At 42.9% G+C, this 27,925-nt stretch overlaps 2 protein-coding genes across 2 annotated transcripts; both read left to right on the top strand.

The window, feature by feature from the left end:
* Window positions 1-3,167: 3,167 nt before the first annotated feature.
* Window positions 3,168-4,193, top strand: LOC308698375 (trace amine-associated receptor 13c-like; the record flags this gene model as incomplete). Its single annotated transcript, XM_081378389.1, has 1 exon — window positions 3,168-4,193. The coding sequence occupies one exon, from the start codon at window positions 3,168-3,170 to the stop codon at window positions 4,191-4,193; it is 1,026 nt and encodes a 341-aa protein (XP_081234515.1).
* Window positions 4,194-6,860: 2,667 nt separating this feature from the next.
* On the top strand, window positions 6,861-17,085 carry LOC308698210 (trace amine-associated receptor 13c-like; the record flags this gene model as incomplete). The annotated part of the gene is made up of 3 exons (XM_081378128.1): window positions 6,861-6,893; window positions 10,022-10,452; window positions 16,509-17,085. The coding sequence occupies 3 exons, from the start codon at window positions 6,861-6,863 to the stop codon at window positions 17,083-17,085; spliced, it is 1,041 nt and encodes a 346-aa protein (XP_081234254.1).
* Between the last annotated feature and the right edge of the window lie 10,840 nt (window positions 17,086-27,925).

Here is a 27,925-nt window from a genome sequence, read left to right as displayed (position 1 = left end):
CCAGTTTGGTCTCTCCACCATCGACTTCCTAGGACACAGAGTCACTAAGGACGGGGCAGTTCCTCTCCCATCAAAGGTGGAGGCAGTCATGCAGTTCCCATGCCCACACACTGTCAAATCCCTGCAGGAGTTCCTCGGCATGGTAAATTTTTATCACCGCTTCATCCCTCGAGCCGCTCAGCTCATGGGGCCTTTGCACAAGGCCCTGAAGGGTAAACCCAAACACGCTGTGGACTGGACTGAGAGCAGAGTCAAGGCTTTTGATGCCACTAAAACAGCACTAGCGAACGCCACCATGCTGGCGCATCCTTCTGTGACAGCCCCCATTGCCATCACCTCGGACGCCTCGGATTACGCTGACGGCACTGTTTACGAGCAGTGGGTGGGCGGGGCCTGGCAGCCGCTGGCTTTCTTTAGCCGTCAGCTGCGCCCTTGTGAGTGGAAGTACAGCACTTTCGACCGGGAGCTGCTGGGTCTCTACCTCGCCATTAGACACTTTCGTTCCCTGCTAGAAGGCCGACACTTCACTGCTTTTGTGGACCACAAGCCGCTGACTTTTGCCATGGCCAAGGTGGCTGAGCCGTGGTCTGCCCGCCAGCAACGGCATCTGTCTTACATTTCCGAGTTCACCACGGACTCGCAGCGGCTGTCCGTAAACAAGTTCCGCGGATGAGGACTGAAGGTCCTCCTTTGGTGCAGTCCTGATGCCCAGCATCACCCACGGGAGCTTGTCGACCCAGTTGCTGTCTTTGAGGCTGGCACGCAGGGAAGCCTTCATCGACCTATGAAAACGTTCACAGAGTCCGTTAGCCTGCGGGTGATATGCAGTCGTGCGGTGGAGTTTCACTCATTTTTCATTCGCCACGATGCCCACAGGGGACCACTACGCCCACCCTACGAGGGCCCATTCCGGGTTCTGGAGGCAGGGGACAAACACTTTGTGGTGGACAGGGGTGGCAAACCGGAGCAACTCTCCATCGACCGCCTTAAACCGACTCATTTGGACGTGGCTAGACCCATTGACCTGGCCCAGCCCCCACGACGCGGACGGCCTCCTGCTCTGCCCCCACCCTGTACTCCCATCCCACTCAAGCCTCCCACACTCCATGCCCCTCACCCGTGTAATGACGTTACACCGGCTGCATTGGGGTCTCCTCGACCTTCGGTACAGCGCAGTCGTTGTGGCCGGTTGATACGCCCACCTCCACGTTGACTGTTTGGTTTTTCTGTTATGGTGAATTCTGGGGGGACGTGTGTAGTGAATGTGAAAGACATAATTCACCTTTGTTATTAAGTGTAGTTCTGTACACTGTTTTTCTGCATAACTGTTCAGGGATCGCGGTCCCTTTAAGATGTTGGGAAGGCGTGATTACATAGGACGCGGTTCAGCGCCATTCTTCCGTGGTTTTGTTTACCTTGTAAAATAAACGACACACGCATTCGTGTGCTCAAAGTGAGAAGTTGTCTCTGGCAAATTACTGCAATTTCCACACTTACATGTTTTGTTCATTTTAATGATCTACACAAATGAACCACTTTTATGAATTATACACTCAATAATACAACAATTATACACTCAAGTTGGCTGTGAAAGCGGAGTTGTGAGTAGATTAGTTTTCTTGTTCGGCCTGATAACGTTTAATGTCCCCAACAACCTCGTTTAGACACTTGTTAAAACCACCTTTTACAAGACAAGTAACAGCTTTTCTTTAATCCCTAGAGCAGTGGTTCCCAACCTTTTTTTGTCTGAGACCCCCTTTTTCCCAAGAAAATATTTTAGGGCCCCCCTTCACATTTAATGATATTATATCGCTGTTGTAAGCTTGCAGCAAGGATGACAAAATATGTTGTTTTTAAGCAAACGATATGTTTACTATAACCAGATATGTTTATGCACAAATAATAGCCTATGATATTGAAAATACAATAACAAAAACATCTGTAGGCCCTTTGTAATTTAAAAACGTAAGCCTAGGAGTAGCCTATAAATTGGCCCTATTTGAAATGCAATAACAAAAAAATTCACACTGGTGTGTAGGTAAAAAAAAAAAAAAAGAATATAGGCTATTACTAAATGACTGCTGTCTGGGGCCTCAGTACTTGCATGTTATTTGTGAGGCTTTATCAATGTGAGGCTTTATTTTTGACGCTTTTGGCGCTATAGCGAGCAATAATAAACTTGCGTTTATTAACAGAATAATGCGTCTTTAAAACATTAACATTGTAGCCGGAACTACTTCTCTCTCTGTGTACGTCTATGACGAGTCACGCAGGTACTGGGCTACTCCGCAGCGTCAGCGATCCGATCTAGTGTAAAATAGTCCCAATGTAAACACTTATTATAGGTGTACCATAGTTGTTCAGGATAAGACAAAAACACGGATTGGAAAATGGATTCATGATGAACTCGCTCATTATATACATTTTGTAAATTTTGAACAGAAAAAAGTTAAGGACTTTTATTTAATGCTGCTCATTGCTCAAAACTTTTCAAAATATGACGCGACCCCCCAAAGAGCTCGCTGAGGCCCCCTTGTGGGCCGCGACCCCCCTGTTGGGAACCACTGCCCTAGAGGGTATTACTGATGTATTTTATATCATAGACTAAAACATGAAAAATTAGCTTGTGTTTGCCACAGACCTTATTTCAAGCACTTAACCAAATACCCACTAAAAAAAAAAAAAAAAAAAAAAAAAAACTTTGACTTCAGGACAATGGAACCGGAAGTGCTAAAATGCTAACTCGTTTCTGGGTTTTGGTCTACAAATATACATCATACATGCACCACATAAGTAGGCGAATTGAGACGCTGCAATAGGGAATCTTGACACTGTGAACGGTTTGCTGCCATCTTTGCTCATTAGTTCCAGATATTTTTTTGGATTTGCCATGAGATAAATGGTATAGCTTTCATTTATCCTGTCATTTACACAATTTTATTTGAAATATACATTTTATATACGAAGATGAATGATTATTGAGTAATGGACAAAACAGAAATTTGAAATAATGTCATTTCATTTGGTATATTTTGGTATAATTTTTAATGAGTGCTTGATTGTCATTTGTTGCCCTGTGATGATGTGGGAGGGTCAGAGAAGAGTACAAAGACTATTTAAAATCCTAAAACAGCATTTCATAGGTTCTGTTTTCTGAGACAGGCAGGATGGATTTATCTTCACAAGAATACGATCCCACTGAGTTTTGTTTTCCTGCAGTGAACAACTCTTGTCTTAAAGGCACACACCTTGTGTCCACTCAGACTGTGTTGTATCTCATATTGGTGTCGGCGATGACTGTGACTATTCTAGGAAATTCTGTGGTCATCATCTCCATAGCGCACTTCAAACAGCTCCAGACTCCCACTAATATCCTGGTGATGTCTCTGGCTTTCGCAGACCTGCTGATTGGACTGGTGGTCATGCCTTTAAGTATGATCCGTACTGTCAGTGGTTGCTGGTACTATGGAGATCCTTTCTGTTTGCTCCACTCCACTTTCGACATATTTCTCACATCTGTGTCTATTTTTCACCTCATTTTTATTGCTATTGATCGACATCAGGCTGTGTGTTATCCACTTCAATACCCTACGAGAATAACCATCCCTGTTGCATGGGTCATGGTGATGATAAGTTGGAGCATGGCTGCATTATATTCATATGGTTTGGTGTACTCGAAAACTAATGTGGAAGGACTGGATGAATATATTGAATCCATATACTGTATGGGAAGTTGCATTCTGCTTTTCAATGCATTGTGGTCTGTTTTAGACACGTCACTAACTTTTTTCTTGCCTTGTTCTGTCATGGTTGGACTGTATGCAAGAATTTTCGTAATTGCAAGAAAGCACATTAGAACAATGGGTGATGCAAACCAGCATGAAAATGAAAGCACGTTTAAGAGCTCTCGACGATCTGAGCGTAAAGCAGCAAAAACTCTTGGTGTGGTCGTGGGTGCCTTTATTCTTTGCTGGCTGCCGTTTTTTATTAACTCTATGCTTGATCCCTACATCAACTTTTCCACCCCAGTTGCTCTTTTTGAAGTGTTTGTCTGGTTATGTTACATTAACTCTACCATAAACCCCATAATATATGGCCTTTTCTATCCATGGTTTAGAAAAACCCTTTCTCTCATTATAACAATGAGAATATTTGCACCAAACTCGTCTGATATCAATGTTTTCACTGTTTGATTTCGATTTCTGATCTCACTGTGCAGCACACTGATGCTTCCTTTTGCAGATCACATAAAAGACAGTGTAAAATCATATGTTTATTCTGTGATAAATTAAGGGTGATCTAAAATCAGATCTCTGGCACACTTACAGTGTCTTACTCTGTATTATGCATGACATTAAATACAAATTGCATTAAATCAAGATACTGTATAAGAAGTTGCAGTCCACTTTTCAGTAAACTGTGGTAAGTCTTAGACACATTACAAACTTTTTTCTTACCTTGTTCTGTCATGGTTGGACTGTATGTAAGGATTTTTATAGTTGCAAAAAACATGTAAGAACAATCAGTCAGGCAAACCATCATGAAAATGAGAATGTGTTTAAAAGCTCTCAACGATCTGAGCGTAAAGCAGCAAAAACTCTCGATGTGGTCGTGGGTGCCTTTATTATTTGCTCTAGGATGAATCACTACATCAACTTTTCCACCCCAATTGCTCTTTTTGAAGTGTTTGTCTGGTTAGGTTACATTAACTCAAACATAAACCCCATCATATGTTTTTTTTTTGTCTACCCATAGTTTAGAAAAACCCTTTTTCTCATTATAACAAGGAGACTATTTGAACCAAACTTGTCTGATATCAATGTTTTCACTGTTTGACTATTTAATTGCGATCTGACCTCACATATATAAAGACCAGTGTAAAATATAACGTGTTTCGTTAACCTCATAGCATAATTGCCTACGTCCTATTTAAAAAAAATGACTTTTTGAGCAATGAGCAATTATGCTATGATGCTAACGAAAATATCAAAACAGTGGCCTGTATAAAAATTCAAAAGCAGTCCACCCATCTTAGTTTAGTGCATTGTGAAGCAGACGTGACTATTTTAAACATAAACTGTACATAAATACCAGGTCCAAAAATGGCCCACTCGTTTAGTAGGCCTGTATGAGCAAACATTAGGAAATCCTCACACATTTATAAACAGTATGTGTATGTGGCTGTGAAAGCAGAGTTGTGAGTGGATTAGTTTTCCTGTTCGGCCTGATGATGTTTAATGTCCCCGACAACCTCTGTACAGTCCCATTTAGACACTTGTTAGCTACCACCTTTTACAAGACAAGTTACAGGGTTTTTTTTTTTTTTTTTTTTTTTATCCTTAGAGAGTATTACTGCTGCATTTTATTTGGTAGAATAAAACATGAAAAAATAAAACGTGTTCACCGCAGATCTTATTTCAAGCACTTAACCAAATACCCACTCAAAAAAAAAAAAAAAAATTGACTTCAGGAGGACAATGGACCCAGAAGTGCTAAAATGCCAACTTGTTTCTGTGTTTTGGCATACAAAAATACATCATCCCTGCACCACCCTTTTATGCATGACATAAAATACATATTGCATTCGGAATGCTGATAAAAAAAACAATAATACTAATTATCACATGAAAAAAAATTAATGAACATCAGGAGGAATGTTGAAATATACAGTAGGCTAAAACTTACCTAAATGTATCATGGTAATAGTCATGTCATAAAAAGTAATGTACCAAATAACAGGGTTCTAAAGTTTACTCAAGTTAAGATATTTCTTGTCTTCAATTTTTTTTTACAAGTGCTGTACCTGATAAATTTACAAAGGAATTGATATTAAATCAAATAGTTTGGAATTTTATTTAGTCCCAAGCTTGTGAATTATTATTGAATCGAAGCGTGGAATTGTCAATACTTGCCGTAAACCTTATTCATCTCAAAGGTAGTAATTGTACATGTGTCATGCTCTGGCTAGAGCAGGCGGAGCAGAGACCACCACAGCGGAGGAGACAGGACTGAAGACCCCCACAACAGAGCAGGCGGAGCTGAAGACCACCGTGGAGCATGGAACCATGAAGGTACTGGCCATACTGCATACCATGGCAAAACTGAAACAGATCATAGAGAGATTATTTACAGCCTCAATTGCCATAAAGGGGAGCTCAGTTAGTTCAAAATCAGCCTCTGTGGCCGTGACTGGGCAGACAAAGGGTTCAAGAACGGCCTTCTTGGCCAATACTGGACAGGCAGAGAGTTCATATGGCCTCCTTGGCAATAACAGAGACTCTGGAGTGGTAGCAATGACGTGAAGAGACGAGACTATGATGTGGCGGCCATGATGTGAAGACAAGAAACTCTGGCTGGCGGCCATGACGTGAAGAGACGAGACTCTGGCTGGCGGCCATGATGTGAAGAGACAAGACTCTGGTGTGGCGGCCATGATGTGAAGAGACGAGACTCTGGTGTGGCGTCCATGATGTGAAGAGACGAGACTCTGGTGTGGCGTCCATGATTTGACGAGACGAGACTCTGACGTGGCACCATGACATGACGTGATGAGACTCTGAAGATGAACTTTCTCAGAAAGTTCAGAATTGGCTTCCGTGGCCATGACTGGGCAGACAAAGGGTTCAAGAACGGCCTCCTTGGCTATAACAGGGCAGGCAGAGAGTTTATGGCGAGACTCTGGTGTAGTGTGGCGTCACGTCACCACACCAGAGTCTCATCTTGTCTTGTCTTGTCACGTCACGTCATGGTATGGTATCACATTTTATAAACATCAGAAACCATACATAGAAACAACAGCAGGAAACATTAACACAATACAAAGAACAAAAGATAACTGAGGGTTTATGGCAAGGGGCTAAATGAAGCACAGGTGTAGAAGACTAGTTGTCATGGTAATAAACAAGGGTTGCTATACAAACTAACAAGACAGCAATGGAGACAAGGGAAACATGAACTAAATACACAGGAACTGAACATAGGCACAACCAGACAAAAGAATGTCAAAATAAGAGTCCATGAAACAGAGTCATAGGGAATCTTGGGTGCTTCTCAATATCCAAGATATCTTCTTTTGTGTTCATCAGAAGAACGAAATTCATAAAGGTTTGGAACAACTTGAGGGTGAATAAATGATGACAAAATTTTCATTTTTGAGTGAACTATCCCTTTAAAGCCTTGTCTGTGAAACCGGGGGATATAATTTTAATTGCAATATTACTTTTTTTAATCAACATGACGCAATATAAGATTGATACATAAAAATAGATTGTAAATTAAAATTCTTAGTCACTCCCATAAACGACACCTGTCATTTGACTTATATAAGCAAACTGGCAGTGAAATCATCTTTAGGATTTTGGATCTGCAGCCAAGGGCGTAGATTTGGTTTGAACATTGGGGGGGTTGAAGTTTGGGTATGCCTCCTGATATTGTGATCATGTTATAAATATTGGGGGGGTTGTAATGCATAGATTTAAATATTGGGGGGGTTATCTCCCCCCCATCCCCCCCACAAACTACGCCCTTGTCTGCAGCCATATCACATAGGCAGTGGTGGAAAGTAACTAATTACAAATACTTTCGTTACAGTACTTGAGTAGATTTTTTTATTTTTTCTACTTTCTTGAGTATAATTAAATTGTGGTACTTTTACTTTTACTTGAGTAGAATTAAAATAAAGTATTCAACTTCGCTACATTTATTTTTCACCAAAAGTACAGAGTACTTTGACAAAGGTGCCGACAGAACAGAGCAACAGAGCAAGCTTACTTTTCACAAACACTTTTCAAACGACTGCGTGCGGTGGAGGGCGGCTGAGCCCTCAGCCCTGCGCTTCAGCCAATAACAGACAGTTCTGAAGCGCTTCAGCCAATAACAGACAGGTCTGACTCGGGTGCAAAACCAATCAAAACTTCCAGTTCAGCTGGGGGGCGGGGCGTTCAAACCGCGCTTTGACATTCAATCACTGGCGCTCGTGTTTAGAATCCGTATTGCTAACGTTTCAATATTTTATTGAATATAAGTGAGCTATGCTCATATTCTGATTTTAAAATGTAATTGTGGCAACTCCTGAAATGGGTCATCCCATTGATATTACCAAAGCATTGAGCAGTTGAAGTAAATAAAAAAAACTCGGCTCATAACATGGACACCGTTATTGCTTGGACGGAGCAAGAACAATGTAGGCTAAGTGTCTTGAATACATTAACACAGTTCAACTGAAAGGTAAAGCTCGCCCTCTTTAACAATACAGTTAAACTAAATGTACGAAACAAACTTTGTACAAAGCTGAAAAACCCTCAACAACAGTGAAATAAGATCGCATGATTTGTCTGTCAATCAGATGCATGTAAAAGCAATAGTAGGCTCCCAGCACATTTTCGGTAGAACGAAAAAAAGAGCATTTAATTTAACGTTAACCATAACCCACTTAATTTATTTATTTATTTTTTACTGGCAATTTTTATATTCATACTACATCTCTCTTTTTTTATCGGACCTTTCACTTAACCTTCTTTCAAATATGAAATTATTCAAATAAAAACATTCAAATGATCTTACCTGTACTTACTTTTAAAGATTAGTAATAAAACATTTTCTCTTGACAACAGGGAAAGCTAATATGTTTGCTTAGCATACCGTCAAAAACTACAATTTATGAGTTTAATATCATGTTTTGCTTCAAAATCAAAATTACTTGAAATTACTTCTGTGGTTTCATGTGTGAGAATATAATATTTTATTAAATTCTATAATACAGGCTATGTTGATTAGCATTGCATTAATGGGTTAGTTCACCCAAAAATGAAAATTAGCCCATGATTTACTCATGAAAAAGTGCATCCATTCATGATAAAAAAAAAAAAACTCCACATTGCTCCAGTGGGTTAATAAGGCCTTCGGAAGCGAAGCCATGGGTTTTTGAAAAATACCCATATTTATAACTTTATAATCTAAAATAACTAGCTTCCGCCAGACGATCGTACGCATACTAAGCAAATTGACTTGCACCACAAGAGTAACCTGTGACACATGCATGATGTAGAATGTAGGAGTATTGTAAGGTTAGACGCCTCTCGTGGTTTAAACAAATAGGGCTGTGCAACAAACTGAAGCTCCTCTTCTATAATATATATACATTGTGCGTATATAACATATATAATATAACATATAATACTGTATATATACGTATATAAACTGAAGCTAGTTATTTTAGATTATAAAGTTATAAATATGGGTATTTTCCTTACACAAACACATGGCTTCACTTCAGAAGGCCTTTATTAACCCCCTGGAGTAAAAGTGGAGCACTTTTATCATGGATGGGTGCACTTTTTTGGGCTTCAAATTTTCTCTATTATATCTCTATTCTGCCATTATAAAGCTTGGAAGAGCCAGGACATTTTTTAATATAACTCTGATTGTATTTATCTGAAAGAAGAATGTCATATACACCTAGGATGGCTTGAGGGTGAATAAATCAGGGGCTAATTTTCCTTTTTTGGTGAACTATCCCTTTAAAGACATACATCATTCTTATGAAAATACCTAAGATATCGCTATCATGTGTTTATCTTCATGTTTCTTCAGTCAAATGTCTCTATTTGCATGTTATTATATCCATATTGGCATTTCCTGAAACGCCAAATTGGCATTTCTATGAATCTCACTTGTGGACTTTCTGCACGAGGTATGAATCGGTGTGTACTGGGCTTCCAGTATGAATGAAACAGAATTGACATGAGAGTGTTTAGCGCTCCATATCTCTATCATCTCCCCATTTTTGGTAAAAATAGAAAAATAATATAAAGTACTTTGTAACGTAGTTACTTGAGTAGTTTTTAAGCATTACTCTTACTTGAGTCATATTATTTTTCAGTACTTCTACTTGTACTCAAGTAAATTATTACTTAAGTAGCAATACTTTTACTTAAGTACAATTATTTAGTACTCTTTCCACCACTGCACATAGGCATTGAAGTTTAAAGCAGTGAAGACTTTCTCCATATAATATATTGAGCATCACTGCTTTCCCTCCTGGAATACAAGCTGCTCTCTGGACTTTCATTTGAATTATGTCAATGTATTGTTTTTCTTGTACATATCTACAATCTCTGTGCTGACGGTGTGTGGAAACCTACTTGTCATCATCTCTATAACAGTTTTCAAGCAACTTCACACACCGACCAACCTCCTCATCCTCTCACTGGCCGTATCTGACTTCTTGGTGGGAATTTGTGTGATGCCGGTTGAAAGCGTCAGGAGAATTAACTCGTGTTTTTATATGGGAAAATCTCACTGTCGTATCTTTCATATAATTTTTTCCACTCTTGTGTCTGTGTCCCTCATAAACTTCATTCTTGTGGCTATTGATCGTTATTTTGCTGTGTGTGATCCACTCCTGTATATGTCCAAAATGACAATTCAATTCAATTCAATTCAAATTTATTTGTATAGCGCTTTTCACAATACATATTGTTTCAAAGCAGCTTTACAGAAAGTGCATTTCAGAAATGTACATAGAGAAATACAGTTAGTTAATCATGTATTGATTTAGGGCATAAACATCGCCAGCGTCGAGTCGTCTCTTCACAGGCGCCGAGTCGTCTCTTCACAGGCGTCGAGTCGTCTCTGCACGGGTGTTGGAGAATCTGTAGTTTCCATGAGAGGCTGGATACAAACTGGAGCTGACGATCTGTATTTACCTCGGGACTAGCGTCCCGAGATAACAACAGAAAAGCATATGGGAAATAATTAGCGTAGCTGCTGTTCGCAATATTAATGCATTCAATCTGATTCAACTGTAGTATAAAATGTAAGTATCATGTGAATGCCTGGCTGAAGAGATGCGTCTTTAATCTAGTTTTAAACTGGGACAGCGAGTCTGAGCCTCGAACAATATCAGGAAGGCCATTCCAGAGTTTAGGAGCTAAATGTGAAAACGCTCTCCCTCCTTTAGTGGACTTAGATATCCTAGGAATGACCAGAAGCCTCGAATTTAGTGATCTTAAAGAGCGCGATGGATTGTAGGGCGATAGAATTTCCGTTAAATACACGGGAGCTAAACCATTTAGGGCTTTATAGGTCAGTAGCAATACTTTGTAATTGATACGGAACTTTATAGGTAACCAATGTAGAGACGACAGAATTGGTGTTATATGATCGTATTTTCTTGATCTAGTAAGAACTCTAGCGGCGGCATTTTGGACTAACTGTAGCTTGTTTATTGAGGATGCAGGACAACCAGCTAATAAAGCATTACAGTAATCTAGTCTCGAGGTCATGAATGCATGAACTAACTTTTCTGCATCAGAAACAGATAGCATGTTACGTAGCTTAGCAATGTTTCTAAGGTGGAAAAAGGCTGTTCTTGTAACATATGAAATATGATTTTCAAAAGACAAGTTGCGGTCTAATATAACACCCAGGTCTTTTACTGTAGAGGATAAAGTAACAGGACACCCTTCTAAATTAAAGTTGTATTGTAAGAGGTTTTGTGGGCAGTTTTTTGGACTAATAAGTAATACCTCCGTTTTATCTGAATTTAATAGCAGAAAATTACATGTCATCCAGTATTTTATATCTTTAACACACTCTGTTAATTTAGATAATTTAGCGTTTTCATCTGGTCGTGATGAAATATATAATTGAGTGTCATCAGCATAACAATTGGAATTAAGTGGAAATTAATTCCATGTTTTCTTATAATATTACCAAGTGGCAGCATATATATTGAGAATAGCAGAGGGCCTAACACAGATCCTTGCGGTACACCGTAGTTTACTGACGTTATCTTCGATTTTTCCCCATTTACGCAGACAAAATGGTAACGGTCTGATAAGTATGATCTGAACCAGCTTAATGCCTGTCCCTGAACACCAGTGTAGTTTTGTAGTCGGTCTAAGAGTATTGTGTGATCTATAGTATCGAACGCAGCACTAAGATCAAGTAAAACTAGTATTGAGATAAAGTAAATCATTTGTGATTTTAACGAGCGCAGTTTCTATGATGCGGTCTGAATCCAGACTGAAACTTTTCATAGATGTCATTTTCTTGCAAGAAAGAGCACAGTTGAGCGGACACAACTTTTTCTAGTATTTTAGACATAAATGGAAGATTTGAAATGGGTCTGTAATTTGCTAGGTTATTATGATCTAATTTTGGTTTCTTAATAAGAGGTTTTATAACTGCCAACTTGAATATTCTTGGAACATGACCTAAGGATAAAGACGAGTTAATAATATTGAGAAGAGGCTCTTCCACTACAGGTAACACTTCTTTCAGTAGTTTAGTTGGTATTGGATCTAATAAACACGTTGTTGGTTTAGATGCAATGATAAGTTTATTTAACTCTTCCTGTCCTATAGTTGTAAAGCACTGTAATTGTTCTTGCGGGGTGATAATTGAGGCTGAATCATAAGACACCATTAAAGATTGTACATTTACAATTGTGTTTCTGATGCTTTCTATTTTCTCAGAGAAGAAATTCATAAAATCATTAGTACTACACTGTAACGGAATATTTTGCTCCGCTAACGTCTGTATATTTGTTAGTCTAGCGACGGTGTTAAATAAAAACCTAGGTTTATTTTGGTTATTTTCTATTAGTTTGCGGAGGTGCTCAGCCCTGGCTGCTTTTAGGGCCTTTTTATAACGTGACATACTGTCTTTCCATGCGATTCTAAAGACCTCTAGATTAGTTTGTTTCCATTTACGCTCTAAATTACGAGTTTCTCTCTATAGAAAATGCGTAACACTGTTGTACCATGGTGCTTTAGTTTTCTCTCTAACCTTTTTTAATCTAATTGGTGCAACGATGTCTAATGTACTAGAGAAAATGGTGCTCATAGTGCTAGTCATTTCCTCTAGTTCATCTGTTTGTTTGGGTTCACTGAGCAGCTGAGATAGATCAGGTAAGCTATTTGAGAAATGATCTATAGTTGTTGGAAGGATTGTTCTGCCTGGTCGATAACGCGGCGCAACATGACAAATTTCAGCGGTACGTAGTATGCAAGTGACCATGTAATGGTCAGTGACTTCATCACTTTGCGGTATAATATCTATATCGGTTGGATGCTCCATGTGATATAATTAAATCTAGCGTATGATTAAGACGATGAGTGGGACCAGTTACGTTTTGCTTGACCCCAAAGGAGTTTAATAAATCTGTAAACGCAGCCCCTAAAGCATCATTTGAATTATCTACGTGTATGTTAAAATCTCCAACAATTAATGCTTTATCGACATTGACCAAAAGATCTGAGAGAAAGTCTGCAAACTCTTTTAGGAAATCAGCGTAAGGCCCTGGCGGTCTATATACAGTAGCCAAGGCTAGAGATAATATGGATTTCTTTCTTACATCTAAGAGAGTAACATTTAGCACAAGTACTTCAAACGAATTAAACCTGTGACCTGTTTTCTGAGTAACAGTAAGAATATCTTTATAGATTATAGCAACACCACCGCCACGACCAATCAGACGGGGCTCATGCTTGTAACACTATCCAGGAGGAGTAGACTCATTAAGACCGAAATAATCATTTGGTTTAAGCCAGGTTTCAGTAAGGCAAAGTACATCGAAACTATTATCTGTGACCATTTCATTTACAATAACCGCCTTAGGTGTAAGCGATCTGATGTTTAAAAGACCTAGCTTTATAAATTGTTTTTGTTCACTAATATTGAGATTTTCTGGTTTAATCACAATTAGATTTTTCTTAGATCCTGCAGTAGATTTATTATTTGATCTCACTAAACGAGGAATAGACACAGTTTCAATATAATGTTCTACATTGGTACTTATATCAATTAAGTTTGGACAGCAAAGAGTGTGATTTGGACTTTGACTTACTAGTCATATGGTGTGTAGCGTCTTGGAGATGTTGTCCGACAGAAGAGCCGCTCCAATTCTGCTGGGGTGAAGGCCATCAGCACGGAAGAGCCTAGGTCGCTCCCAGAAAAGATTCCAATTATTTACAAAGAGCAGTCTCTGTTCATTACACCATGACATTAACCATCCATTTAGAGCAAATAATCTACTGAACCTTTCGTGTCCTAGTCGGTAGGTGGGAAGCGGTCCAGACACGATGATCGTTGTTTCAGGCGATGTACTGCGTACCGTCTCGATCAGGCTCCTGTAGTCCTTCTTCAGAACCTCCGACTGCCGTAGCATGATGTCGTTCGTTCCCGCGTGCAGCATGACAGCTCCGACGGGCTCGTCACCGTTCAGAATCCCGGGAACCTGTGCAGCGACATCGAGAACACGAGCACCAGGAAAGCAGTGAGTGCGAACCTTACCTTTACCTATGGTAGCACGGACATGCCGGACGATGGAACTGCCGATGATCACAGCGTCGCATTCCGTCTTGCGTAGAGGGGAGAAGCGGTTCCGATCTCGAAGGCCGGGAGGGGCGGAGAGGTCCTAGCTCTGGTCCTGGCCCGCGTCTTCCGGTGTGGAATCACCCAGGGTCCATGTTGTTGTGTCGGTGCCGGAGTGAATGAAACCAGGGATGATCGCATCCTGGGCAGAGAAACACATGGAGTAGACGAGGTCGGAGTCAAAAGGTTACTAACCACTGACTTGTGAGCATCGGCGCGTGATGTTTCAAGCGCGAAACGTCGATCTCGTAGCTCGGCCTGTCTCTCTAGTAGGTCGCGGATCTGCTTCTCCACGGATTCCAGCTCTAACTGCACAGAATGCAGCTCGAAGGTGTCCTCACCTGCACTCAAAGGTAACGTTAGACACACATCCGTTATATTCGCCATTATAGCAGATGTGCTATAATGGCGAATTATAGCTTTCAGTGATACGGGTGTAAATAAGTCGATCGATAGGCGCGACCAGGGATGTAGTGGAGGCTAAACGCACGTAAGCGCCGTTTACGCACCTCCCAAAATTTGGAAATAGCGTTTGCCCACCTCCAAAGTGCGTTTATCCACCTCTACATTGCGTTTATCCACCTCTAAATGTCACGTTATTTGAGCGGACTTTGCTTTTCCAGTGCGTGATCGCCGATCGGCAAATGATTCGAGCATATGGGCCGTTAACTATAGAGCAGAACGCGCAGCGCGCAAACACGGAGCAGAGAGCGCAGCGCGTGGACTGGACACACACACACACACACACACACACACACACACACACACACACACACACACACACGGAACAAAGAGAACGGTGCACACACGTAGAAGAAAACACACGCTCCTGAAGTTACTAAACAAGCTCCGCGAGAATGAAACTTGATCGCAGCCGCAACAGGAAATCATTAAAACGATGCAAAAAAGTGATTTTGTTTTATTCATTACAAGCAGCTGGTTTAATGTAGGGAGCATGTCAAAACCCAACTGTACAAGAGATTCAGAGGGAATCAAGCCTGCACCAGGTTAAAGACTTTTCCCTCTACAGGGAAACACTGATCCACATTTTTCTGATAGACCAAACAACTATTCAATTAAACGAGGAAATATTCAACAGGTTAATCGACTATGAAAATAATCCCAAATCCCTAATCATTATGCACAAGTGCATTGCATTGGAAGCCCTGGATATAGGCCTCACTCTCTATCTTTCTTACATATTTTTGTTCTCTACGTTTTGTCATTTAGTAGGGGAGACCGGGGACAGTTGCAACATGTCATTTTTCTACAATCAGAAACAAAGCTAGAGTGATGACACTCATACTGAACATGCACAGTTAGCTCATTGAGACAAAAAGCTTAAAGTTAATTAATGAAATTAAAGGTATTTTTAACATGTTGCAACCGACCCTGGGTCGGGGTCAGTTGCAACATCTGGCTTCTTCCATTCAAATAAATACTGTGAACAATGTCTTATAAAATCATCTTTAAATGGTATGGGAAATTAGCAGACAGATGCAAGTTTAATATAGGCCTATACAAATTTGGTTGGTCTAGTCCAAATAGTAACTGACAAAAAGTGTTGCAACTGTCCCCGGTCTCCACTAAACTTTATAGATTTCAACCATATTATTCCTTTTTGAGTCTCTTTACCAAGAACTTATATTAATGTATGAATTGAATAGTGATTGTGTGACCTATGATGAGGGAACAACTAGTGATACCCTTGGTAGTATCATCAAATGATAGCCTATAGCGATGTCATCAGGATACACATACACCGGTAGGCAGTGGCCCACCTTACCGAGTGACCGCTTCGTGGTCCACCAGAATGTATAGTTTACCCACCTCTTTTTTTACCACTACACCACTGGGCGCGACTACGCGTGTAATGCTAGCGGGCTAAGGCTAGTAGCGGAAGTTCGAAAGGTTGGATATATGTAGCGATATCAGAGCAATTCGATTGTTTTTTAAGGAGAATAGTATTCCAGATATGTTCACACGCTATAAAAATGAAAAAGTTCGTTTGTAAAAGAGTGTAAAGAAGAAAAACAAGGTTTCTGAATTAATTCGACGGAGCTCCAAACACAACAACGCACTCAGTCGCGACGCATGCGCAATCGATCAATCCCTGATAATCCAATGAGAAAAACACTGATCTGCATAAGTTTAGGATGGACTATATGCATCTTTTATAATCTTGTACGAGTGAATTTTGGAAACTTAAACCTGACAGGGACAACTGTGATCTGTTTTAGAGAATGTGCAGTGGCTGTCAGCAATGCCTGGGGTTCAGCCGACTTGATAGTGAGCTTCATTACTCCGTGTATAATGATGTTTACCCTGTATGTGAGAATTCTCGCAGTGGCCTTAAGACAAGCAAAATCCATCTCCAAATTTACAAAGAAAAGAGTCTCTCAGAAAAATCTAAAATCCTCCAGGAAATCAGAGGTGAAGGCAACAAAAACATTGAGCACAATTGTCTTTGTGTATTTCATTTGCTGGGTTCCCTGGTATATAGGTATGCTTAATATCAAACAATTTCAAAAGTCATCTGTGAGTGTCTCTGCTGTAGTGTGTTTATTTTACACTAATTCATGCATTAATCCATTTATATATGCAATATCTTACCCCTGGTTCAAAAGGTCAGTGAAGCTTATTGTTAGCCTAAAAATACTGCAGACATCAACTAACCAGTTTAACTTGTTTCCTGAAGACTGTTAATATACAAATACAAAGTATTTGTACTTCAATCTTTATATATCCTTCATTCTCTTTGTTTAGAATGACAATTCGCAAAAATAGAAGACATTATAATTAGGAGATATTAGAGTGTGAAGAGTACTTGTAACTGTCTTTGTGAATTTTAATGATGAATAGCCTAATTAACACATGTGGAAATAACATCATAATAAAGTCTGGTTCTTATTTGCTAACTAGTTTGCCCACAAAAAAAAAAAAAAAAAACACACACACACACACACAAAAAAACACAACGAGTTATGATTTATGTTTTTTAAAAGGTGTTATATTTCGAGACAGCTATAAAACATTTGCGACTAAAAATATGTAGTACATGTTCCTGAACGCACGCAGAAGATTGAACAGAAATCACGTGACTCAGGCATCAAGAAATCAGCTGTTTCACTCAGGAAATCCAGGTAAACTGAACATCGAAAGTACATATCAAAGTAAAAGGCATGTCATTATACACAGTGCATGTGTGTTGACTTAATTAAGAGTAATTTTACGGGGAAAAGTCAGTGAAGAAATGAGATGAACAAGCGTCGCTGGTTCTGAAGTTCATTCAATGTGAAAGTCTTTGACAGCTCGTGTTTCTGAACATTTATTTAACAATACGACAATTTCATATTCCTGACCATTGTTGGTGTATGTTTGGTGTGTGTCAGTAAATACAGAGACTGTCCAACTTTATAATAAATTAATGTGTTTGGGAGTTTGGGCGCTGTGATTTCCGCATTCTTTCGTTTTGCAGGTGCGGAAGTCGGTAAACATTAGTTAGCCTGCTAACGTATGAACAATATACGTTAATAGTATCTCTGAGATTAAATGTGATTTAACATCAGTAAACTTTCTAGGTTTGGTGACTCATTCTGTGATCTCCATCATGTCTGGGTCAAGCGGAGTTGATGCAAATTTGCTGGCACAGAATATAAGTTCAAATATCCAGAGAATAACACTGCTGAGTGAGTCAATTTTACTCAATACTTCTTTATTTATGTGATGTGTGGACTGTTTGCATAAATGTTACATAAAAAGTGTGAGTTTGAATCACTGGTTTTGCCAAATACACTTTAAATAACCATCCATTTTGGCCTAAAACTAACTAGAAAACTGCTGATTCAGTCCTTGCAATGAACAAGACCATTTTAAACTACAAGTCTAGACTAGTCTTCACCTGGGCGTTTAACCCTGCCGGAAAAGCCCACCAGACACGTCAGAGCCCACCAGAATGGGCATGGCCAGAGGCTATAAATTGAGCCCATCGTCCGTCAGGGACCTCAGATTAAAATCTCCTTCAGTGAATCACCACTTCGATGACTCTGGAATACAAGCCTTTGCCTCCGTTGACGAGCAATCCAGCGGAATAAGCCCCTGCTTCGCAGAATTGAGAACGCTGGCTTCCTTCGCCGCCTTCAGCCCGCTGTTCTGCTGTGCCATCCGGCATGCCATATCCTTTTCAAAGCTGTGTGTTCGCCGTCGCAACACACCTTTCTAAAAGAGACATTTCTGCGGGCGTTGTTTTAAATGCCTCGCACCAACTGCGCCTCGTGCAGAGGCCCTCTCGTCGGTGGAGACCGTCATATCCTCTGCACTTCCTGCCTGGGCCGTGACCATGCAGAAGCTGCACTCGCCAAGGGCGGCTGCCCTGAGTGCGACCTGATGGATCTACCCACACTGCGGGCTCATCTTGCCGTCTTCACCGAGGACGACCCCGTCCTTTCCGCTCTCTCTTTGCCTTTGCTCGAGCCGTGCAAGAAAAAGCACCGTTCACAAAGGATGCCTGAGCGGACGGAGATGAGCGATCTCACACCGGCCCAGTGCCTCGCTCTCTCTAGATGATACCTCCTCGCCTGTCCAGTTCACGCAGGCAGACCAACGCCCCTCTATGCATGCGGCAGGTCTCGTCTCCTTCGGAGTGTCGGACGACAACGAGGACAAGGATGATAGCCTTTCTATCGCTGCATCCGACTGTGACGATTGGGCAGGCTCTGCTTCTGGCCCCGCACCTTTGACTCAAACCAGCACAAGAACGAGCTTGGACGCTGAGATTCTCTGTGTACTCACCAGGGCCGTCGAAGACCTCGGGCTCGATTGGTCTTCCCCGGAAGAGCCTGCACGCAGCAGACTAGACGAGTGGCTCCTGCAGGGGCGCCGGCAGGCCCCTCAGCAGAGACCCGCCCCGTTCTTCCCAGAAGTATACGATAAGCTTACTAAGTCTTGGAAGGCTCCACACTCAGCGTGCCTAAAGCACTCTTTTTCCTCGACGCTCTCCTCTGTGGACAGCGCGAAGGACAAGGGCTATAAGGCGATTCCTCCCCTCGACGAGGCCGTGGCCGCTCACCTCTGCCCGCCCACTGCTGCTGGATGGAAGGCCAAAGCCTCGCATCCGTCTAAGCCCTACCGCACTACTTCAGCTCTTGCCGGCCGCACATACGCCACCGCCGGTCAAGCTGCGTCGGCACTTCACACAATGGTTGTCCTCCAAGTGTTTCAGGCGAAGCTTCTCCATTCTATGGACAAGTCTGGACCTAACCCGGAGGCCTTTAAGGATCTGCGCAGCGCCACAGACCTGGCCCTGCGAGCAACTAAGTCGATAGCCCAATCCATCGGCCGTAGCATAGCGAACCTGACAGTGCTTGAGCGGCACCTCTGGCTCACGTTGACGGATATGAAGGATGCAGACAAGGCAGCGTTTCTTGACTCCCCTATCTCCACTAGTGGGCTGTTTGGTCCTGCCGTCAAAGGATTTCCTGAGCGCTTCACCGAGGCTCAGAAGGCGTCGCAGGCTATGCGCCACTTTCTGCCAAAGCGCTCCAGCTCCGCTTCGAGCCGCCAGATGAAGGCGCCGCCGCCTCAGCAAGTGAAGGCAGCACCGACGGCCTCTCAGCCCCGCCCAGCGACTGAAGTCCATCACACAAATTCACCCGGGAGATTGGTTTTTCTCAGTGGATCTGAAAGACGCTTATTTTCATATCCAAATATCGCCTCATCACAAGCCATTTCTGAGATTCGCTTTCGAGGGACAGGCTTACCAGTACACAGTACTACCGTTTGGCCTATCGTTGGCACACCGTACATTTACAAAGTGTATGGATGCGGCACTTTCCCCCCTGAGACAGTGGGGAGTGCGAATACTGAACTACCTCGACGATTGGCTGGTTATAGCACAATCAGAGGCACAGTTAATAACTCACAGATCATGGATCCTTAGCCATCTAGAATGCCTGGGTCTAAAGATCAACTTTTTCAAGAGCACACTATCTCCCAGCCAGAATATTTCCTTTCTGGGTATAGTAATAGACTCTACACAAATGAAGGTGCGCCTCTCTTCGGAGTGTGCGCTCTATTTCAGAGCGGGCGCCCGGTCCCCCCTCAAAAGTTTTCAGAGGATGTTGGGTCTCATGGCCTCAGCATCAGCGGTGCTCCAGCTCAGATTACTGCACATGCGCCCTCTCCAGCGCTGGCTAAGACTGTGTCCCAGCTCACATGTGGCGCTCCGGCCACTTACTAATCAGAGTGAATCACAGCTGCATCAAAGCCCTGACTCCCTGGAAAGCGATCGACTGGTACCAGTCCGGCGTGAGTTTGGGTGTGATTTCGAGGAGAAAGGTGATCACGAAAGACGCCTCCAACCTAGGTTGGGGAGGCCTCTACGAGGGCAGGCCCATCTCTGGCCTTTGGTCAAGCCCAGAGAAGCGCCTACACATAAACTGTCTGGAGATGAGAGCGGTCGCTCTATCACTCAAAGCCTTTCTTCCATATTTAAAAGACGACCACATCCTGGTCCTCAGGTCGAACACCTTGCACGCCATGGCCATGGTCTCATTCTATGGGCTCAGCACAACCTGTGCTCGCTGAGGGCAGTGCACGTGCCAGGCATTCTGAACCAGGGTGCGGATGTGTTATCTAGAGACAATGTTCCCCCAGGGGAATGGTCTCTCCACCCTCTAACGGTTCAACTAATATGGAGCATCTTCGGCGAGGCAGAGGTCGACCTCTTCGCCTCCGAAGACAACGCTCATTGCCGAATATTTTTCTCAAAGAACACGGACGCACTTGCCCATGAATGGCCGAATCGTCCACTGTATGCTTTTCCTCTGTTCACGATGCTACCTCAGGTCATCAAACGGATCAGGGAAAGCAAATGTGCAGTGCTTCTTATAGCCCCTCTCTGGAAGACCCAGCTTTGGTTCTCCAATTTGACACAACTGCTGAAATCAGCCCCATGGCCAATTCTGCTGAGGAGAGATCTCCTCACACAGGCGAACGGGAGGATCTGGCATCCCCGTTCCGACTTATGGCCCCTTCAAGTATGGCCCCTCAATGGGTGCCCTGGTGCCTCCCGGATAGGGTGCTGAAAACCATCACTGAAGCAAGAGCGCCCTCAACCAGGTGCCTCTACGCTCAGAAATGGAGGGTGTTCTCTGGCTGGTGTGATGCTCGGAGCCTGAACCCCCACTCTTGTGAGATACCGAGTGTACTTGCCTTTTTACAAGAGCTTTTGGACGCAGGTCGCACCCCCTCCACGCTCTAAGTTTTTGTGGCGGCCATAACAGCATCTCACGCTCCTGTGGCCGGACAAGAACTAGGAACAAACTACCTCGTTGTCCGCTTCCTTAACCCTCCGCGACCCCCCTCTTCCAGGACCTCTCCACGGTCCTAGAAGCACTGAAGGGCACCCCGTTTGAGCCACTTCAGTCTGCTGACCTGAAGCACCACTCGCTCAAACCCGCTCTTTTACTGGCGCTCGCCTCAGTTAAAAGAGTGGGCGATTTACACGCGCTGTCTTCAAGCGCGTCTTGTCTTGAGTTTGGACCTAACGACTGCAGAGCCGTCCTTAAGCCAAGGCATGGTTATATGCCTAAGGTGCTCTCCACTCCCTTCAAAGCACAGGTTATTTCCCTAGCAGCTCTTTCCTCACCAGAATTTACTCTGTACCGTCAGGGCTCTCAGAGTGTATCTAGAGCGTTCTGCCTCGTTCAGACAGTCAGAACAGCTTTTGTGTGCTTTGGCGGCCGGACCAAAGGTCTCGCCGTCTCAAAGCAGAGATTATCGTGCTGGATAGTTGAAGCTATAGCGCTGGCTTATGAATCTAAGGGCCTTCACTGCCCCTTAGGCATCAGAGCTCATTCCACAAGAGGCATGACCTCGTCTTGGGCTTGGTCAAGTGGAATACCCATCGAAGATATCTGTGCGGCGGCCGGCTGGGCCTTGCCATCCACATTTATCAGGTTTTACAACCTACTAGTCCCTGCTCTGAATTCTAGGGTACTTTTGATATGAAATGTGTAAGCACAAAACCCCCATAAAACTTGGGCCCGATACTTATCCGGTCCTGTTTTACACAAACTACAGTTCCCATATATATTATACATTATATATATAATTTATTAGGGTTTGGCCCTCATTAGGCCCACTCCTTGTTTTTTTCCCTTATGAAGCCTGTCACTGACCGGCTTATTGGGTTCATACTTTACTCTTTACGGCTTCAGGCATCTTGCCTCGGGCTAATACTAGAGCGAAGTTAAGCACGCACAGCGTTTTGAAGGGGGTTCCCATAGCATAAGCTACTTACGCAATAGGAGAGACCTCTTGAAAGGGAACGTCTCAGTTACTAGCGTAACCTCGGTTCCCTGAGATGAGGGAACGAGTATTGCGTAACTCGCTGTGCTTGTGCTTTGATCAGGGAATCGCTTCAGTCGACCTTCAGTAACCTGATTGGTTTACGCGTGAGCCGCTCCGTCATAGGTTCGTGCAGTTGCCGCAGCACAGCCAATGACCGCTCTCGCCGTTCATCTGTGTATGCTGTGCAGCTGCACTGCGTTTTAAAAATTTGGCTTCCATATTCTCGAGAAAAGGAGTATTTCCATAGCGTAAGCTACTTACGCAATAGGAGAGACCTCTCGAAAGGGAACCACAATACACACTTTTACATAACCCAATAGCATGGGAGGTGTGCTTAAAAGTGGTTCCCTTTCAAAGCGGTAACTCAACATTACGTCAGCTGTGACGTATATGGGAACTCCTCCCTTCTCCACTTTCGCTGAAATCTTATGGGCTAACGCCAGCTGGGAACAGCTGCCCAATTGACACGAAGCATGCAAATACTGACAGGTTCGCGGGCAGTATAAATTGCATGGGCGCGACAATTACGTCAGAATCTCTTTCTTCACGCTAGATGTCATATCTTAGTCATCGTGGAAGTTGCAATAGAGGACTACTCACCCCGTTTTTCCTCTCCGTATCCGATGGCTGCTACATGGCAGATATGTGCGGGTCCCATTGACCCGCCCGACCTTCACCAGTTCTGTGTCACCTGCCTGGGCCTCGCCCACGCCGAGGCGGCACTCACGGACAACACGTGCACCCACTGCGCCGAGCTGCCAGTGCGCGCCCTCAGAGCCAGAAGAGAAGTGGCTCGGGCAACAGTGGTGATGAGGCCCACTGCCGCCAGCCAGCCGCTGGTGGGTCCTCCGCCCGAAGACGAGTTTGACGCTGTCAGCTTTGCGGGCGGTAGCTTCCGCCCCCCCACGCCATTGCGAACTTCGTCTCCTTTGGAGTTGGCGAGGAAGACGACTCCATGTTGCTCTCGGCATCGGAAAAGGACTGGCCGTCTCAGTCGGACTAACCCAACCAAGAGGGCCCTGCAGATCTCCAGGAGGAGCTCGTCAGGGTCCTCGGCAAGGCCGTCACGGAGCTGGACCTCGCTTGGAACGCCCCGGACGAGCCTGTGAAAAGTAAGTTGGACTTGTGGTTCCTACAGTCGAGCCGCCGCCAGGCCGCATTGAGGAAAAGAACACCGTTCTTTCCTGAAGTGCATGAGCACGTGGTGAAATCATGGGCTGCACCCCAATCGGCGCGCACCCACTCTGCCACGCAGGCCATGTTCGCACACGTGGACGGGGCGGAAGCCCACGGGTATGTGCGCATGCCCCCCGTCGAGGAGACCGTTGCCGTGCACCTGTGCCTGTCTAACTGTGCCTGCATTGGGCAATCGCCATGGCAATACTGCAGGTGTTCCAGGCAAAACTGCTACAATCCCTGGACGGTGGCGCAGCTGACGCGGACGTCGTCAGGAATCTGCGCACGACAACGGACCTTGCGCTGATGGCTACTAAGCGCTCTGCACAAGCCATCAGCTGTTCCATGGGGTTCATGGTCGTCCTTAACAGGCACCTATGGCTAACCCTAGCTGACCTGAAGGACTCCGGTAACACTTTATTTTACAGTGTCCCTATTACATAGGTTACATGTACTTACCATAGTAATAAGAGTAAATTCTGCATAATTACATGCAATTAACCCTTAACCAAATCCTAATCTTACCCTAACCCTATAGTAAGTACATGTTGTTAATTATTATTACTCAGTACTTAAATATATAATTACACTGTAACAATGACACCTTAAAATAAAGTGTAACCCCAAATCCTAACCCTTTAGCAAGTACGTGTAGTTGCGTAATATTACTCAGTACTTAAATATTACAATTACACTTGTAACAACGACACCTTAAAATAAAGTGTAACCTAAAAGACATTATAATTAGGAGATATTAGAGCACTGAAAAAAGGTATTCAAGCAGTACCTCATCCAATTAATAATTTGTCTTTCAATTCAGTTTACCATTATTTGTTTTATTTTTCAAGTAGCCTAATAATTTTTTCGTTCAAAACATTGTTAAATATAAATATTTTTCATTAAGAGCTCAACTAAGAAATATTTGTTTCGACGAATGTACAATTTCAAGGTTACACACAGGCCAGCGCATGGGCATTACACACAAATCTCGACTAGTCACCAGACCGCCCTGGAGGTCTAATTGGAAGTCTAATTTCCGTGGATCACTTTCCTGCACCAGAGAGAATCAGGCTGCATAAACTGAAGCAAGTGAAACAAACAACCATTTAAATGTGCGGCTGTATTTAGTAGCCTGTAAATTTTATGCCAGACATGTTGCTCTACTGACTTTCTCTGGTAGATAAGTATATGTACGTTAGTTTGAAAATGTTAACTTGGTGTTAGCTAGCTTAGTTTATACTAGGTAACGTTAATACTGTATGTCGACGTTAATCAATTCCTTAGAAAAACACTTTAGACCATGTTTACACCAACATTAAACATGCATACAAAGTCACACAGCTTCCACACTTAGGTCACTCAGACCACCTCTGTTTGTTTCTCACCCCCACATACAAACCTCTCATAAGAAGCACAACCCCACTGACAAAGACGATCACCACCTGGCCAATCTTTTTCCTCAGCTAAAAGATTGTTTCACACACACTGATTGGAGTGTTTTTGAACATCAGGACCTGGCGGTATACACAGAGGCTGTACTATCGTACATCAAGTACTGTAAAGGGAATGTTATGGTGGATAAACGCATCCGAGTATTCCCAAATCAGAAGCCCTGGATGACCAGCCAAGTCAAGTCATTACTCAAAAAAACCTGCAATATCGCCTTCAGGTCAGGAAACAAAGTACTATATACAGCACTGCCAGAGCTGACCTGAAGAGAGGAATCAGTAAAGCCAAGTCCGACTACTGGAGAAAAATAAAAAGTCACCTCTCCAATAACAATCCTCGGCAGGTATGGCAGGGTATCCAGCAGATCACCAACTTCAGCTGTGGACTCAAGCAACGCACTGGCGGAAGAGCTGAATATTTTCTTCGCATGCTTTGAGACCCCAGCCCAACAGTCTGCAGTCACACCACCTCAGCCTCAACCACTGACTGTGCAGGTACAGGATGTGAAAGAGATGCTCAGCAGGGTGAACCCCAGGAAAGCAGCAGGACCCAACGGTATTCTTGGGAAAGTACTTAGTGCCTGTGCTGACAAGCTTTCACAGGTCTTCACTAACATCTTCAACCTCTCCCTGACACAGGGTACTATCCCAGCCTCTCTGAAGTCGGCCACCATCATTCCTGTACCCAAAAAATCAAATATGACCAGCCTCAATGACTACCGCCCAGTGGCACTAACACCCATCATCACCAAGTGCCTAGAACGGCTGGTCATGTGTCACATCAAAGACTGCCTTCCTCCCTCCTTCGACCCCCACCAATTCGCTTACAGAGCAAATAGATCGACTGAGGATGCCATAGCCATCACCCTACACACCCTGAGCCACCTGGAGCACAGAGAAAGCTATGTCAGGATGCTCTTCATTGACTATAGCTCAGCCTTCAACACAATCATTCCCGACATCCTGGTCAGCAAATTGTCTGATCTGGGACTCCACCCACTCACTTGCTCCTGGATCAAAGACTTTCTTACTAACAGACCCCAGTCAGTTAAACTTGGACCCAACCTTTTCTCCATTCGAACATTGAGCAAGGGCTCCCCACAAGGGAGCCCACTGCTCTACATCCTCTACACCACTGACTGCAGACCCGTCCACATCAGCAACACCATACTGAAGTTTGCTGACAACACAACGGTGGTGGGGCTGATCTCTGAGGGAGATGAGTCAGCCTATAGAGAAGAGGTCTTGGAATTGTCCAAGTGGTGCTTGGCTAACAACCTGACTTTGAACACAGCAAAGACCAAGGAGATCATTCTGGACTTCAGAAAGTACAGGGCAGATCAGAGCCCCCTCTACATCAACGGAGACTGCGTGGAGAGGGTCCACACCTTCACCTTCCTGGGCACCTTGATCTCTGTATTGTTCTCGGTTAAGGCTGTTGTTTTCTAAGGTCAGTGTTTGCCAGCTCTTAGAAGTTGAAAATCTGACACTTGAGTAATGAAATTGTGGATGTGTGGAAGTAATGTATAATAAGTTAATAAATACAGATGTAATGAAAATTATTTGTCTTGTTTAATTAGATTTTGGACAAGATTAAATATTAAGTAATGTTCCTTAATGGGAAACATGTTTTATTAAATCCATATCTTTTTGTTTGTTTAAAATAAATAATTTCTATTAACTTGTATTTTTAAAAATGAGAAATAATTGTATAATTAAATTGATATCTATTTGATTGGAGAAAACAAATAATTTCTAATACATATTTTTTGAATGAGATCAAATATATTTTTATATATTTTTGTTTAGATCAAAAATAGAATTTAAATTAATTGACTTTCTTCAATAAGAATTAAATTATTTTAATTAGATGAATGAAAAATACATTTCAGGGAGTGTGACGAGTGCTGTAACTGTTTTTGTGAAATTTAATGATGAATAGCCTAATTAACAAGTGGAAATAACATAATAAAGTCTGCTTCATATTTGCTTACAAAATAAACACAAGAACACGTTATGATTTTTTTTAAAGGTGCTCTAAGCGATGTCACACGTTTTTTAGGCTGAAACATTTTTTGTCACATATAGCAAACATCTCCTCACTGTCCGCTAGCTGCCTGTCCCCTGAACACACTGTAAAAAAAATCCCGCAGTCTCTGTAGACAGCCCAGGCTCCACAAACGGCAACAAAAACAAACTGGGCCAACCTGGACCACAAAACATAACAAACAGTGTTCCAGCCAATAACCGAAAATAATGATTTTGGGGTGGGGGTTGGGGGGTTAGTGGCGTGCACATAAAATCGGGTTGTGGGGAGTGGAGGAGAGAGAAGCATGAAGAGGGAAGTTAGCTAGAGGAGAGATGTGCTGGACAACGACTAACGTTAGAATTATATTCTCTTGAATTTTTATGTGGCCGACCAGTCATTTATCTATATTTACCAATGCTATTGTAGATGTATATTCTGTTTTTGTTCCGTTCTTGGTGTTCAATAAAGAAAAAGTAGTCACTGAAGCACCAACAGACTTTTTTTCGGAATCTTAGGAGGACTGAGGAGATTGGAGCTTTAA

This window comes from Scardinius erythrophthalmus (assembly GCF_964197995.2).
Source record: "Scardinius erythrophthalmus genome assembly, chromosome: 11".
Lineage (NCBI taxonomy): Eukaryota > Metazoa > Chordata > Actinopteri > Cypriniformes > Leuciscidae > Scardinius > Scardinius erythrophthalmus.
Note: the sequence above shows the minus strand (reverse complement) of the source record. Positions and strands in the feature narration are given on the sequence as shown.